The sequence below is a fragment of the Netta rufina genome (assembly GCF_964035555.1).
Source record: "Netta rufina genome assembly, chromosome: Z".
In the NCBI taxonomy this organism is placed as follows: Eukaryota; Metazoa; Chordata; class Aves; order Anseriformes; family Anatidae; genus Netta; species Netta rufina.
In genome coordinates, this window is record NC_140126.1 from 24505720 (window position 1) to 24521562 (window position 15843).

The 15843-nt window shown below is 38.9% G+C and overlaps 1 protein-coding gene across 1 annotated transcript in view; it reads left to right on the top strand.

The window, feature by feature from the left end:
- The window catches only part of DOCK8 (dedicator of cytokinesis 8), a gene marked incomplete at its 5' end in the record, with an annotated part of 92617 nt that overhangs the window by 19550 nt on the left and 57224 nt on the right, over nucleotides 1-15843 (top strand). Inside the window, 11 exons of the mRNA XM_084305083.1 lie at nucleotides 1630-1805; nucleotides 4674-4745; nucleotides 9733-9856; nucleotides 10402-10614; nucleotides 11138-11223; nucleotides 11857-11923; nucleotides 12289-12438; nucleotides 13072-13152; nucleotides 13939-14101; nucleotides 14715-14848; nucleotides 15081-15174. Of these exons, the coding sequence (XP_084161209.1) occupies nucleotides 1630-1805; nucleotides 4674-4745; nucleotides 9733-9856; nucleotides 10402-10614; nucleotides 11138-11223; nucleotides 11857-11923; nucleotides 12289-12438; nucleotides 13072-13152; nucleotides 13939-14101; nucleotides 14715-14848; nucleotides 15081-15174 (1360 nt within the window). The remainder of the gene's footprint in view (nucleotides 1-1629; nucleotides 1806-4673; nucleotides 4746-9732; nucleotides 9857-10401; nucleotides 10615-11137; nucleotides 11224-11856; nucleotides 11924-12288; nucleotides 12439-13071; nucleotides 13153-13938; nucleotides 14102-14714; nucleotides 14849-15080; nucleotides 15175-15843) is intronic.

Genomic DNA, 15843 nt, shown 5'->3' on the forward strand with positions numbered 1-15843 from the left:
ATAACGGCAGTATTGTTATCAGGGACATCAGGTGCCTTATTTTCCCCACACCCCATTAACAGAACCATAGAGATAGATTATCTTATCAAGTTTCAGACTAACTATTGTTGGAAGCTTCAGAAAGCCATTGTGTGAAGTGTGTTTGGGTTAGCTGGTGCTATAGAGTTGTATATACTTGTTCTTCACAGTCAAGGATGATTAGATACCTTATCTACTAGGAGGAAGAATTTTAGCCAAAAAATAGGTATTTCAGTGTTATTGTTTTAATGCTCTAACTATATTTCATTGATATTACTGCATTTAGGTATCCATGGCCTTTCTGGAACTCACAAAACATAAACCAGAGTTTTCTAAATCTGTACTTTTTAGAACTCTTAATTACTCGTCAAGACAGTAATATGAGATGCTGGTCTCTGCACACAACTAGACAGATATTTTATTTTCTACACATATACAATCTATTTTTATTGACCATATAGAAAGTGAAAATAAATGTCGTTTTTATATACAAATGGAAAAATATATCAACAGTAATATATGAAGTTACATTTATGTGTAACAATTCTAGATATGATATCAAAAAATGTTTACTGCTTCTGTTTTTGAGACTAACCAAATAAAAAGAGCCAGACAGTTTCACAGCATGTACAAGTGGCAGAGCTTCCACTTTTTGAACTTTGTTGTGGATTGAATGTTCTGTGTAAGAATGGCTGATAAAATAAAATCAAATACTTTTGTTCTCTATCAAGGTTCAATGCCACATGCCATAGAAATGGTGGTTATCTAAGGTTTGTAATAATTACTTCAGTAGTTCCATGTAATATGTTGTATAGTTATTTTACTAACTGTTGAAAAATCCAATAAAATTAAAACTCAAGTAAAACTAAAATCCCAAACAATTTAAAACCAACAACATTCGGAGAAGGAAAATAATTTCTTCTTATTTTGAGTAAATCTTGCCCTCAACTTTGGAGCTGTAAGCACATAGCATTTCTAATGGCCAGTACCCTTCAGGCACAACACCCCAATTGAGAGGCATCTTAGTGATGGCAGCCATGGTGCTGGCATTTAGCTCGGTGTATCCTACCGGACTTACTGCCTTAGTCTTGTTATTTCTAGTGCCTTTCATCACACGTGGCTCAGTCCATTGGCAACTCCCTGCATGCTGGCCACTGTCATGTTGGTTGCCTTGCCCTTATTTCCTACTTTCTGCTGCTAGTTCTATCACTCCGATGAACACCATAGACTGGACAAGAGGGACCGGGTATGCTTCACAGAGATCCAGCAGAGTATATCTGTGGGTGCAAATAGGTGCAAATATGGATTTAGCTGTTTTGTTGTTTTTTTTTGTTTGTTTGTTTGTTTGATTTTTGTTGTTTTTTTTTTTTTAATCATTTGTTTTTGTTTTACATTAAATCTTTTCTTTCTTTGTTTCATCATTTCTTTTATAGCTAAATGTTTTGTTAGCAACTTTTCCCTGCATTCAATGCAATGGCACACTACATTAGGCGAGATAGCTCTTATTTTTAACAAAAATGGGACAATGACAAGAATTAAATAAGGAAGCCCAAGTTACACTATTATGAATACCTCTGTTACTAAAACAAAGTTATTTCTTTCTTTCTTTAGCCTTCCTTTTATGACGCAGTAGACCCACTAGACTTTGAAGGCTTCCTAATGATGCAGCTGAACAACTTGGACTCAGAACTGGCACATGAACTTGGTGATTTTCCTGAAGATGACTTGGACGTTGTCTTTACACCCAAAGAGTGCAGGACTTTACAACCTTCTATGCCAGAAGATGGGTAAGGAGACTTTGTCTCTCTCTGAAATGCTGCAGGTTTAAAAATAGTTTTGAGCATAAAGATATTGGTCCAGACACCTCACTCTGCTATCCATCCAGCCATCATGTACATGCTCAGCTTTAAACATCTGAACTTTGTCATTGATTCTGTTAGGCCTGTTGTCACAGTTAAAGTTATGCAAGAACTTAGACAACTTCCTGCTCTGGCTGGTAGCTGCAGATGGGAGGTAGGGGTAGACCAGGACAAAGAGGGAAGAAGGGCAGGAGGCTAGGATAAAAAACAATTCTATAGCTGTGACTCTTGGAGGTGGAGGTTGATTTTGATCATGTAGTAACCACAGGACCAAGCTTTTTTTTTCCCTTTTTTTCTTTCCCACGAGCTACATGTTACATGGCACTGATCAGATCACTAGGCATCTTTTTCTCAGCATCTTCCTTGCTTAATATTCAGAAAGTTTGGGGGAAGAAAAAAAAAAAAAACTGTCAATTTCTAGTGTAGAAGTCAATTCTGGGCCCAGGTATATATCACTGAAATAATTAGGAAGCTTTACACTATTTTCAATGGTTTTTAAATTATAATAGTTAGCATGAGTTGATACTGGTACTTATCTATCCTGGAAATACTAATGCTGGTTTGATAAACAAGGAAGATATGAGCAAAAGAATTTTTCAGAATGAGGAAAAGCACTGTGTTGGAGAATTTTCTTCTGTGGTTTAGGAGAGTCCTGTGCACTGTATGCAAAATACTCTCCATGGATTGTATGGCTGTAAATGTTACCCTTGAGTAGAACCACAAAGGTGTAGCAAGGTTTGCAAGCAGCAAGAGCCAGATAAACCTGAACTCAGCACCAGTTTAGCCCCAAGCTGTTGTGTTTGCAAAGATGGCTAACTGTGTAGGAGTGTTTGGGACACAGCTTGGCTCCTCTGCTGTGCTGAACCTGAGTGCTGAAGGCATGAACAGGCTTAGCTTATGGTGTCCTGGCTCAGGGCAGACATGCATCCCCCTCTGCTCCTGCATGGGATGTAACAGCCTGTCCTAATTTATACCAGCTATCTGTATGAGTTAGAGCCCTATACTACAACCATATCCCTTCATTGCTTTCTGCTCAGCACACCAAACATGATGAGGCTTAGTGGGACTGACAATTCAGGTGACTTTCACTGTCTGTGGACTAGCTGAGTTCCCCTAGGTAGGTTCTCAGCCTGAAAATTCCTTCCCGGCCTAATCTAACTCTCAGGAAGCTCAGAAGAGCGAAAGTGGTAGAGAAGATGCCACACTAATCATGCAGATCCTGAGAGCTCTTTGAATCATAAAGATCCTATGAGATTTTGTAAAATTTGCACAAAATGTGATTTTGACTTAAAGTTGCACATGAAGTCACTCATAGAAAATGTTCTAGACTTTCTTATGAACTCATGTTTTCTTGTAGCTGGGGAAAGAGAACAGATATCAAAAGACAATATTTTGATGCTTGGAGTTCACATTCAGTATATAAATACACTACTAATAAGACAGGAAGACAGGATGAAAATAGTAAAAAAATATGCAACTTAAGTTTATTGTTATTCACAGCAAGTGAGTAAGTGAAATTATTGTTATTAGCAACTCAAGTTGTTATTCAACTTGATTTTAAAGGAGAAAATGATTCCCATACACACACATTTCCAGGACCGTCTCCCAGTATAACTGTTATTTAAAACAGCAGTTATTTTTTCCCACCACAGTGGTATTAAAAAACACTTAAAGGCATCCGTGGCATAGCTTGGGGAGACAGTAGCAACAAAATTGTATTCAGCTGACTTTTTTATACAACAGCACCCTGCTTAGCCATTTACACTGCCACTATGGATATTAACACCACATGGAAAATCCTGGTCAAGGATGCATGGCATGTTAGGGAGGGAGGTGAGCGCTTGGGAAGGGCATACACTGGAAATCTGCATGCAGGCAATGCAGCTTTTGGTATCTTCCTGTGCCGAAAGCAGGAAGCAGACACCACCAACCAGATGAGGTTACCCTCATCTGTGCAGGCTGCTGACAAAAGCATGTTCTTCTGATGCAGGAAGTCAACACGTGCTGCCTCAGCCCACTCGTGGCACAGGGTGGTCTCAACCCCGCTCCGTTGTTACCCAGCCTGGGCTGCAAATCTGTTTGAGCACTGGGTGGAAAGTGCTAACATTCAGTTTTGGTACAGGTCACTAACTTTCTTCAGAATAGAGGTGGGGTAATTGTGCTACAACATCATGATAGCATGTTCATGACCACTAACATTGACTATAGCTTATAATATTTCAGTGCCAATAGGTATCCAGCCTCTCAGGCAGCATTGACAACTTTCTACATTAGATGAGACATTTCTGAATCACAAAGTTGTGAAGTATTTTCATATCTCACGTGTGGTTTTTTTTGAGCTGTCTGATTAAATATTTAAGGTCCATTTCTGCAATTTTCTCCATTTCCATGAGAAAGAAAGTTATACCAAAGTCTTACAAATATGTATTTGCAAGAGTACAGGAGCTGAGGCCTCTGGAAAAATATCTCTATTGGAAAAACACAAAGATGGGTACCTGGTACACTATTTTATTTTGCAGTACTGTATAGCAACACCAGTCTTATATTCATGGCAAGTGGTTATCTCTGTTAAATGTATGTTTGTTAATTTATAAACACAGCAACCAAAACCTGCATAAGGTACTCATACAGTACACATATTCTTTAAAACTCAAACAATAGCTTAGCAATAAATAAACATACAGGAGAGAACTAATAGTGAGGCCTTTATCTGAACAGCATGTTTTGATAAATTTCTCTGTCCTTAAGGCATGATCTAGTTACTAATATATTTACTATGTGTTGCTTTTTCCACAGGGTTGAACTGGATTCACATGTCAGAGATTGTGTTCAGACATATATCCGGGACTGGCTGATTGTGAATAGAAAGTAAGCTACCTACAAGTAAATGAAGTAGAAAACATTTTGCATCCTATTTGACAGAGAGAAGATGCATGTTGTTAGTAATTTTGAAAAATAATTTGAATCAGAACTGACTTATCAGTCATTTTACTCTACTGTTTTGTTTGAGCCAATGGGATAAATAATTTTGTACCTGTTTCTTATATTCAGGTTCTCTAAGAATTAATCAGGAAGTAATTCACATCACGTGTTTGTAATGATGATTTATCTAAATAAGGATTAATTCAGGATACATTCATTGTGCTTCCTTGTATTCTCAGGGGCAAGTATAACATACTTGGTGGAACATGATCTTCAGAAAAACAAAGTTTAGTTCTTGAATGCCTGGTAGTTAAAATTTCTGTGTCATAAATTCATGAACAAATTACAAATGAACCAGTTCAAATATATTCTAATTTTATTCCTCAACCATGTTGTCCAAGTGGGTGTCAGGTCGATCCCTTGCTTTCAGAATACCTTTCTAATCTGATTCATCTCCATTTTAAAGCAGTATCTTAGTAGTAAGTAGTAGTAGCTGTTACTACAGTTGTCCTAAAACTTCACTCATCTAAAACTTGCAGTCATTTTCCAGATCCCAGCCTAAACATTTTGACAGCCATGTGTGCCACTTCTTCTTAGGCCAATGCTATGCTGTTTCTTCTCTCCTTACTCTTTCGCCTCTTTGCACACTGGGGGACAGCAATCATATCCTGCCCCAGCTTTCAAACTGATGGGCTAAACAAGCCAAGCTCTTTTAATCTCTTCTCTTACCGTAATAGCTTTGGTGTCTACTCAGTGTTTATGTGGTGAGTAGTTGATCTTTCATCGTGACCTCTTATCCCTTCTTTTCTTATCCTTTCTTTTTCTCCTTTTATTTGATTTTTGAAATTTATTTTTTTTTTAAGGTTTTGTGCTTTTATGCAAGGACTATTGCAGTTTAAATTTTGTCAGTTTTCACTCTACCCATTCACACCAGGCTTTTAATATGCAGCTGTTAGCTGTCTAGTCTTCAGTCTTTTCAGGCTCTTTGATTACTACTGTACACTATTTACTTTGTACAGTTTGGGGCACCAGAATACAAAAAGGACATTAAGCTATTAGTGAGCATCCAATGGAGTGCTATGAAGATAGTGTAGGGACTAGAGGACAAGATGTATGAGGGGCAGCTGAGGCCCCTTGGTTTGCTCAGCCCCGAGCAGAGCAGGCTGAGGGGAGGCCTCATGGCGGCCTGCAGCTCCCTCAGGAGGGGAGCGGAGGGGCAGGCGCTGAGCTCTGCTCTCTGGGGACAGCGACAGGACCCGAGGGAACGGCATGGAGCTGGGACAGGGGAGGGTCAGGCTGGGGGTTAGGGAAAGGGTCTGCACCCAGAGGGTGGTCGGGCACTGGGACAGCTCCCCAGGGAAGTAACTGGTCGGGCACTGGTACTGCTGGAGTTCAAGAAGGATTTGGACAACACTCTCAGACGTGGTCAGATTGTTGGGTGATCCTGTGTGGAGCCAGGAGTTGGACCTAATGATCCTTGTGGGTCCCTTCCAAATCAGGGTATTCTATGATTCTATATATAAAGTTTTTGTAATTATGTTTTGCAAATGCTATAGATTTCCTGAAGATCCACAGCTTCCAAAACTTTCTGAATTTCTTGTCAGAAAACAGGAGATCTAAAGAATCACCTTAAGCAGAAACAGGACAGATTTCTGCTCATGGCTAAATTTTCAGATGCTACCAGAACATGTCCCTGCACTGAAAATGCTATCATTTTATTAAAGGTCAAAACTATACACTGTACAATTGACAGTGCAGGGAAAGCGCATTTCCCATTTTTATTACATTTGTTGCTAAAATAACCAGGCTGCATTAACTTGGATTTATGCTAACTTCCTATTTCATAACACTAAAAGGAATGAGAACAGGGATAAATATGTGTGGACCATCTCTTTCCTCTACATGCCCTGAAAACTCTACATGATTTGATTTCTAGTGGTGTGTGAAAAGGAAGTGTAGTCCTAGTACCAAAAAAAAAAAAAAAAAAATCATGGGCTTTCCTGGCAGAGATTTCCATTTTACATAGAATCTAGTGAAGGATTTCTGCATTTTGGGTCAGTGTAATTCAACACAGAGAATTGGATCTATGCATTACAGGATTTTATTTTATTTTATTTTATTTTATTTTATTTTATTTTATTTTATTTTATTTTATTTTATTTTATTTTATTTTATTTTATTTTATTTTATTTTATTTTATTTTATTTTATTTTATTTTATTATGTCCTGTGCCATCCTTATCCTTGTCCTGTCCTGTCCTCCTCTCCTTTTTTTTTTCTTATCTGTTATTTATTTAATAATTAATTATTTATTTAATATTTATTTAATTTCATTCAATTTCACATGTTAAATATGAAGGGAACTTTCAGCACATGCTTGCTGTGCAGGGGAGCCCATCCCCAGATTCTTGGGGTTGTGGTGTGGCAGCGGAACGCTCCTCCTTCCCCAGCAGCCCCTCCTGTTCAGTTCCTCAGAAAGACCTTTCTGGGGCTCCAGTTTTCTGCAGCACTTCCTGTTCACCTCCTCATGTGCTCATACCCTCTTCCTGAGGAGCAATGTAGCATATTTGCTGTCCTTGTGGTGTGCCCAGTCACCCAGCTACTTGTTTTACTAATGAGAGGGTACGTCAGCAACCATGCATTGTGGATGATCTCCCGCTGGCCGTACAGAATTTGCATTGTTCAGTTTTGCCACCTGTGTGGGGAGGGAGCAGCTTCCGAGAGCTGTGAGGAGACTTCCTCCAGGGCTGCTTATGAAATTGGTTCAGTTCTCAGAAGTGCTCTACAGTGAGTCACCAGAAAGAAGCTGGTTGGTTTTGCAGCCTCACTACATACACTGTGCAGAGCACATTGCTTGTGCTTTCACACAGCGCAGCTCTGAGTGCACTGTAAAGAGCCAGCATTGTCTCTGCACACAAATAGGAACTGAGCAGTCAAGTACATGCAGCGAACAATAAATAGCACATGGCTATTTTTGCTCTTATGTGTGCATGCACAAATGTGAATGAAGCCAGAGAAATACACACACATGAAAAGACTTTTGGGGTGTTTTATTTTTTCACTGTTTCAGGTGAGGCAAATTTGAATTCAGACTCTTTACTAAGTCTGAACCCTCCCCAAAAGCTGACCTTTGAAGGCTAAGAAAGTAAACAATTAAAAACTTGAAAAGAACAAGATAACATAAAAGATGCTTCAGTGTTGGGAAAACCAGTGGTTGCTATTGGGAGTCTCATGGTATGCTGGGGCACTATTCTGAACAGGTATGAGGAGGCAAAGAAGATAAGGGAGGAGAAAGTATTCGTAGAAACCTTTCCACTGTATTGAGAAAGTCCGAAAAGGATGTGGTTGTCAACCTGAGAGATAAAGATTTGTAGGACAGGGAACTGAACTTATGGTCTGGAGAGCTGTGGATGATAGAAATGTGTGTGTGGCTTTCATCCATTTCTGGATGGGAAAGTTAAAGGCAGAAGAGTGACAAAAGTTTGGTGGGTGGCACAAGGAGCAAAGACTGAGGAGGTCTCATGGTCCTCGTGCCTCTGAGCAGAGGGCCATATGCAATAGGGGCTAGGTGCAGCTAAGGGGTCTTTGTGGTTGTATTGTGTTGGTACTGCATTAACTTTCCCTGCAGCAGCCCATACAGTGCTGTGCTCTGCACCTGTAGCTAGAAGAGTACTGGTATCACATGAGTGTTGTGTGTCTTGTTGAGCAGCACTGGCATAGCACCCAGACCCCCTGCAAATCCCCTAGAGCCAGCAGGGAGTGGGCAAGGGGTGAGAAAGGGACATCATGAGGGCAGCTGACCTAAACCAACCAAAGGGATATTCCTTATCTTGTGGTGTCACACTAAAATAAAAGGTGGGAACGGGGAAGAAGAGAGGGAGGCTGACATTATATTTGTCCTCCCAAACAACTGGTACATGTATTGAGGTCCTGCTTCTCAGGACATGACTAAATATCCTTTAATTTTTTTATCTTTATTTCAGCTAGTGAGTATTTGGGTTGTTTTTGGTTTTGGTTTCCTCATCATATTTTCTCCTGCACTGCTTACTTTGAGGAGGTGTGATTGAAAGAGCAGTGTGGTGCAGTTTGTTTTGCCATCAGTCTGATTTTGGTATAGGCCAAGGTGAGGTGAGTTCCTGTGCCTGTTGGTTTCTTCCTTCAGTTGTCCTTTATTTCTTTTCCTTGTCCTGCTTTTAGAATTCAACCATTAATGTGAACATGTCTGTTAAAAACAGAGTTTGCCTCCTGGTGAGTTGTAATTGCTATGATCCTTTTAAAAATAAGTAAAATGAATGATTTTCCAAGAACACTTTAGGGGAAGGGCATCTTTAGTATAGCTTGTGCCTCACAGGGCAAGCATGATCTCAGGTAAGCAAATCTCTGCATTTATCATTGGATTGACACTAGAAGTAGTGAAAAATAAATCAACAAAACCTCTTATGAATGCTAAGGTGTCTCTAACTTGTGTTGAATTTCTGTCTTTCATTCTGGATGATTAATGGAGTTCCAAAATAAGGTAATAACCAAGGAGAGATGAGGTTATCTGTTTTATGACTTCAGTTTTCATTTGCAGTGACCTGGTAAAATTCAAATGATTAAAATTAATACGCGTCAGATGATATAATTCAGTTGCTCTCGAAATGTAACAAAAAAGTGTCTCCCTGGTCAATAATTACATATTGTGACATCTTTATGAAAGTACTGAGATATTTAGATGTTGCTTTTTGAGCGCTATGGAAAGGAAAATAAACAGAGCATGATACTGTAACTAAGGAGACTGATTCCAAAAATGCCACTACAGAATTTAGCAGATTGTTTAAAAGGAATAAATAGTTTTATATACTTAATTTGCTTAATTGCTTAATTTTTAGTTTTTCCTTTTCTGTTTTATTTTCCTTTAATTCATTCTTTGCTCCATCCTGACATCCTGAAAGGAACCAAGGGAATTCGGATACTTGTAATCTGAAAAATAAGGGATCCCGAAAAGATTTTCACAAGCGTCTTCAGAAGCAAACATTTGAATCAGAAACTTTGGACTCTAGTGAAGCAACCTTTCAGGTATCTTTTCTTTTCTCTGGGAAAAGTTATTAGATATAGTAGCTTCACTCAAAAGAAGCCAAGGTGCATCATACTGGGACCTCTGTAGCAGGTGGCTTGTCTTTATGAGGAGTTTCTGTAACCGTTGCTTGTAGAACATGGAGGTATGAGTGCTGGGGCTGGCGTGGCTGTGTAACTCCCCCTGCCACCCCCTGATAAGGGAAGTGTGAGCAACAAAGTAGGCCATGCGCTGTTGGAGGTCCCCCCAGCCTGCTTGTTCTCAATGTGGATGTAGTCAGGCTCAGAGACCTGAAGAATTGCAATGGCTTACAGCCTCAGCTTGCTCTGCTTTGACTTCAGCAATGTCCACCTAGAAAACTGGAGGTGTGCTGCCCTTTTCTTTGTTCCCCTGCACGCGGAGAAGCACAAAGTGGAGGACAGTACTTGCCATCATCTCCCACTTGCTGGGCCTCCTGGTAGAGGTGAAAGATAGTCAAGAGAAACCTCACAAAGTCCAAGCCACATTGGGCTGTAAGAGGTTTTGCTGTGCCTTCATTTTCCAACAGACAGGGCCCAGACATGTGCCCACGCTCCCCGAGGACACCTCCAGGACTGCCCTGGCCTCCTGCGACTTTGACCTGCGCAGCCTGCAGCCCGATCCCCGCCTGGAGAACCTGCTGCGGCATGTCAGCGCTGAGGAGTTTGAGAGGCAGAACGAGGAAGCCCGGCGAACCAACAGGCATGCTGAGCTCCTTGCCCTCTACCCGTCCGTGGATGAGGTGAGCTTGGAGGACTTCCCATGCACAAGCTGTGCTTTGCTGCGATGGGGCGTTCCTGGCGTGTTGATGGATGTCTGCTCCACATTCAAACATGGGGCTCCTGGCCTGGATCTCTGCCTCTTCTGCTTTTGCATGTCAAGCTTGGGTAATGACACAGTGAAGGGACACCACCATGGGCTCCACAAGCTATTTTGTATGTGCATTCAAGAGTTTGTACCAGACTCATGGTGTTGCCTGAGGCCTTGCTACTCTCATTTAGTGTGGGTCAAGCCACATTCTGTTAAAATATTTGTGTCAGAACAAGCAACAGATGCCTGGGAAACACGCCAGATGACAGTCAGAAGTGTAGATATTTGGGAATATATATCAATTTTCTTTCTGGCTGAAGAGGTGAAATGGTTGCTGAGTGAGGGAACGTTGTTTTGTAGCAGCAGCCAAGTTACATCACATAAAGCTGTTATGTAAGCATGTAAATTTACAATTACTTTAACAGTATATGAATAGAATAACTGTTTAATGATAGGAAGATGCAGTGGAGATACGACCAGTGCCAGATCGCCCAAAGGAACACCTGGGTAACAGGATTTTGGTAAAGCTGCAGTCTCTGAAGTAAGTATCCTTACATGCTCCAGTTCCGGCAGGCCTCAGTTACAGCTCTCATTTGATTTCTTAATTTATTTGATTATATTGCTACAGACATGTTACACTGCATGTTCTCTGTTCAACAAGCATTTACATGCTTGCTTGTTCTTGCCATGGTGTAATTTTGGCAGAAAACTGTTTCTATCTATATTTACAGAAGTCTTTATATTGTCATGGTGAAAAGGATTTGGAGATGATGCCAGTTATATATTTTAAGTAAAACTGGGTTGGTCTCTGTACATGCTAGTGGACTTGATAAATAGAAAAAAAAATCAAGAATGGTATGATCATCTTAACTGATATCTGACACCAGTTTTCAGACCCATTTAGAAAATACGTTGACAGCAGTTTACTCCTTTTTTTTTTTTTTTCCCCTCTTGAAATCATCTAGTGAAAGGCACTATTAAAAAAAAAATCCTCCAGATTTTGGGAGAGCCAGACTCTGAAACTAAATATTTTTCATCACTTCCTAATGGAAATACCAGTGAAAATATATCCCTCCCCCCCCCCCTTCCCCCCCCCCCTTTTTTTTTTTTTTTTGTTATGCAGAGTCTTAGGAGTAAAATATTAATGAGTGTACTGTGTGTCTTTCCTTAACAGGTTTGATATAGAGATTGAACCTTTGTTTGCATGCATAGCTCTCTATGATATAAAAGAAAGAAAAAAGGTAAGTATGCACTACAGCTTAAAAAATGAATGGAATAATAATTGTTTATTCATTTACTTTTTCAGATTAATTTCATTATTGTTTGAAAATTCTAGGATGTTTATCTTGTTTTCTGTTTCTTTTTTTCAATTGGCTTGGATTTTACCTCTTATTTATATCTTTTAACTCTAAAAGCTATTTGGAATAGCTTACAAAAAGTACACAACTTTTGCACATGTGCAACCTGGTCCAGGTTTCTTTTTATTCAAACTACCACATTTGCAATTGTTTATTCTGTAGTTCCAGTTACTTCTTTTGACTTACGTTAAAACAAAATTCAATGCATTTCAATTTTGCAATACATTTTAAATCTTTTTCTTTTCAAGATCTCTGAAAATTTTCACTGTGACCTGAACCCTGATTCATTAAGAGGATTCTTGCGTTCTCATACACCCTCCATTGACCTGTCTACTCAGGCAAGATCAGCAGTATTTTCTGTCACTTATCCCTCATCGGATATATACCTAGTAATAAAGGTATGTTACAGTGCTACCTCAACAACATGCTTCCTGTTCCCAGCTGTGCCTGTTGTCTGAGTTTGTGGAGTTGACAAATAGTTAATAAACATAAGTTTCCCATGGCTGACATGAGGTATTCTGATAACTTTTAATCATACAGGTGTACGTATATCTCACTCCCAAGCTAAGAAGTTATATAAATACTCTGTGTTCCAGTTCTAGTAGGTAGAGTTTCCTCTCTTTGTTAGGAAAATTTAAAGTAAAGTGAAATAAATCATTTTTAATTTTGAATAATATTGGGGGGTGAGGGGAAGAAGGGCCTTTGGTTTAGTACACTTTGCATTGTTTTGCATATTTAAGTCTGAAACTAAGTTAGCCTGAACCATTTCATTTGGAATGTGTTAATTTTCTTAATTTCAGTGAAAACTCAGTCATACTTGATGGACAGTGTTGTCACATACAGTTTTTCTGCTTTATAACTAAACAGATGGAAAACTGGGAGGAGTTTTATTGTACATTAGTCCATAAAGACTGCTTTAAGAGTTATGTATTGTAAATTTAGGCTGGCTCTTTTGTATTGCTAGAGAAGCAATGTGTTAATTATGGTGACTTTTTTCCTTTCTCAGTGACTTATTTTATTGTTATTTGTAGATAGAAAAAGTACTTCAGCAAGGAGAAATTGGAGACTGTGCAGAACCCTACATGATTCTTAAAGAAAGTGAAGCTGGCAAGGTAAGTCAACAACCATGAAGAATGTTTAGATCAAAAAATGCACACACATGGAATTGGACAGAACCCAAAGAACAGAACAATGGGAAGGAAGTCAGTTGGTGCATCCATGGGACAAGCAATTTGGTGTCATTGATTGACATAAAGAAGTCAGGAGAAGACAAGACACAAAGAAGACTTTGCTTCCTGGGCACTTTGAAAATCTGTACTGATTCCAAAGTCTTGAGCCACAAAGCAGCTAGGGATTTACAAAAGAGATGACAATGCAAAATGGAGTTAGCACAAATATTTGTACCTCAGAGACAAGCTGATTTAGATAGACAACTAACCTGTTGTGGTGTGTGCATGACCATTTCATTGCTGACATCACTAGATAGCGTGAGTTTTATTCAGGGAATGCATGGTTGTTTACCTCCCCTGGAGCAGGCTGATAGTGTTTCCTAGAATCCCACCGCATCTCTCACCTTTTAGATATCACTTTCAATAGAATATTGTCTGTGTATCTGTTGAAGGAATTAAACCTGCTAACATTTTATTGTGCTTGCTCATGATGGACATAAGGGTCACTGCAAAAAGATCTGCATACTCATTTTTTATAATAAAAATGAACTTGTTAAAAGAAATGGGAAGTGAATTACAAATTAAAACAGCTATGATCCTGGCAGTAATGTAACAAGAAAATGCGAGAGATAAAAGTGCAATTTACTGATCTCTAAATTATTTTTTTTCTCTTAACTGAGTTAAACTAACTGATTGCTTTTAACACATTCATTATTTTCTTTGTCTTAGACAAAAGAAAAGATTGAAAAACTGAAAGCACAAGCTGAATCCTTCTGTCAGCGGCTGGGGAAATACAGAATGCCATTCGCCTGGATTCCCATAAGCCTAACGAATTTCTTCAATGTTTCCACACTTGAACGAGAAATACCTGAGACTGAAGGTTTAAACGGTAGTCATCTAAGTTTTCTAACTAACACAAAGCAGCTCTTAGGTGGTTTTGTGCATAGAAAACAATGTCATTCACTCTGGCCTCAAGAATGACTGGCAGATTCAAGTTCACACCTTCTCAGCCTTCAAGTACAATTTAATATTCTCACTATTTCATCTCTGCTTATGTATTTTTATGTATTCTAAATATTCTTCCATGTTTTAGAGTCAATTTTGGTTGAACACTGGCTTTGTGGTAGGGAAAGTGTCTTTACTACATCGAGTCCATTTGCAATATATAGGAATCAAAATACATAGTTTCTGGAGTGTACAAGTGATGTTTTTAAGCTGCACCCAACATTGACCAAAGGGGGTTATAAAACCCATTAAATAAAAATTTAAATAAGCTTGTGCACTGCAGCAGAAATAATGTCACACTAGGTGTGTCCCAGCTTTCCATTATGTCACATAGTTCGAAATACGAGTAGTGGGAAATACAGGCAAAAGGTAGTAGGTACTGTTCTCTGTCCTCTGACATTACCAGGAACTTCTGTATTTCTAGTGTATCCTTATAGTCTTCGTAGAGAAACAATACAAAGCAAGCTGGTATTTTATTTAATTTCCTTTTGAAGGGAAAGGATCAACTAGTGACAAGAAGGCAACACTGCTACAGGCAAGAAGACTTTCTGAGAGAAGTCTCAGCTCTGAGGACAATTATCCAGCATCAAACTTCAAAACAATCTCTCTGACACTCAGCACCTTCTTTAAACAGGTACAAGAGGCTCTTTATTTCTGATTGCCTAGGACATATTTCATATGTGTCATGTGAGCTGTGTTGGGAAAAATTACCCAGTAATGTTAGTGGGGGTACAGAGGATAATTGCTGTTGAGTTGGCAGTAGCCCACCTGCTTTGGATGCCTCAAGGTTATGTTTTACTCAGAAATTTTTCTCAGTGTCATGGAGTATTGTTATAAGAATACTGATTTTTGTCTTTCTCCTGTAGGAAGGTGACAGGCTTAGTGATGAAGATCTGTTCAAATTTTTAGCTGATTTCAAAAGATCATCTTCCTTGCAGAGAAGAATTAAGACTTTACCAGGTATATAATTAATTTTGGATGGAATAGAATATACGTAGTTTTCTCCTCTAAATTGCTCTATCAACTACAAGCCCAAAATATAATAAACTTTTTTTTTTCTTTTTCTTTCTTTTTTTTTCTTTTTTTTTTTTTTAACTCTATAATATACTATTGTGGAACTCTCTGGGTTCCTCGGGTCCACATGAGTGGGTATGAAGATTCATATTTAGCCTGATACTCTCCAGTGATTTGCTTTCCTCCCTAATTATAGGTGTATTTACTGGATGCCTTTTATTATTATTCAAGCTGTTCGAAGACAGTGCTTTCAAAGGAGTTTTTCCCTGCAGTGTTTTTTAATGGGTCATATTTTACAGAAGGAGATTAAAATGTGTACATATTTCATCTTGTATTTGGGTCAGTGTTAGCTAACAAAGTAGAGATGTGAAGATAGAGTTTAGCTACATTCAAACACTTGACCAGCTGATTTTTACTTTTTACATAAATTATGGTTTGAACTCCTCTGGATTGTAGAGAAACTTCAGAAAACATGAACTGAGTGCAAAGCTTATTTTGCCTTTTTAGCTGACAGAAATGCCAAGTCTGTGTTCCCCCAAAAGTGTTCACTTACCAAAACTTAAATTGAAGGCCTAGTTAATTTTTGTGTCAATGTTATCAGTAGTAATTATTTAA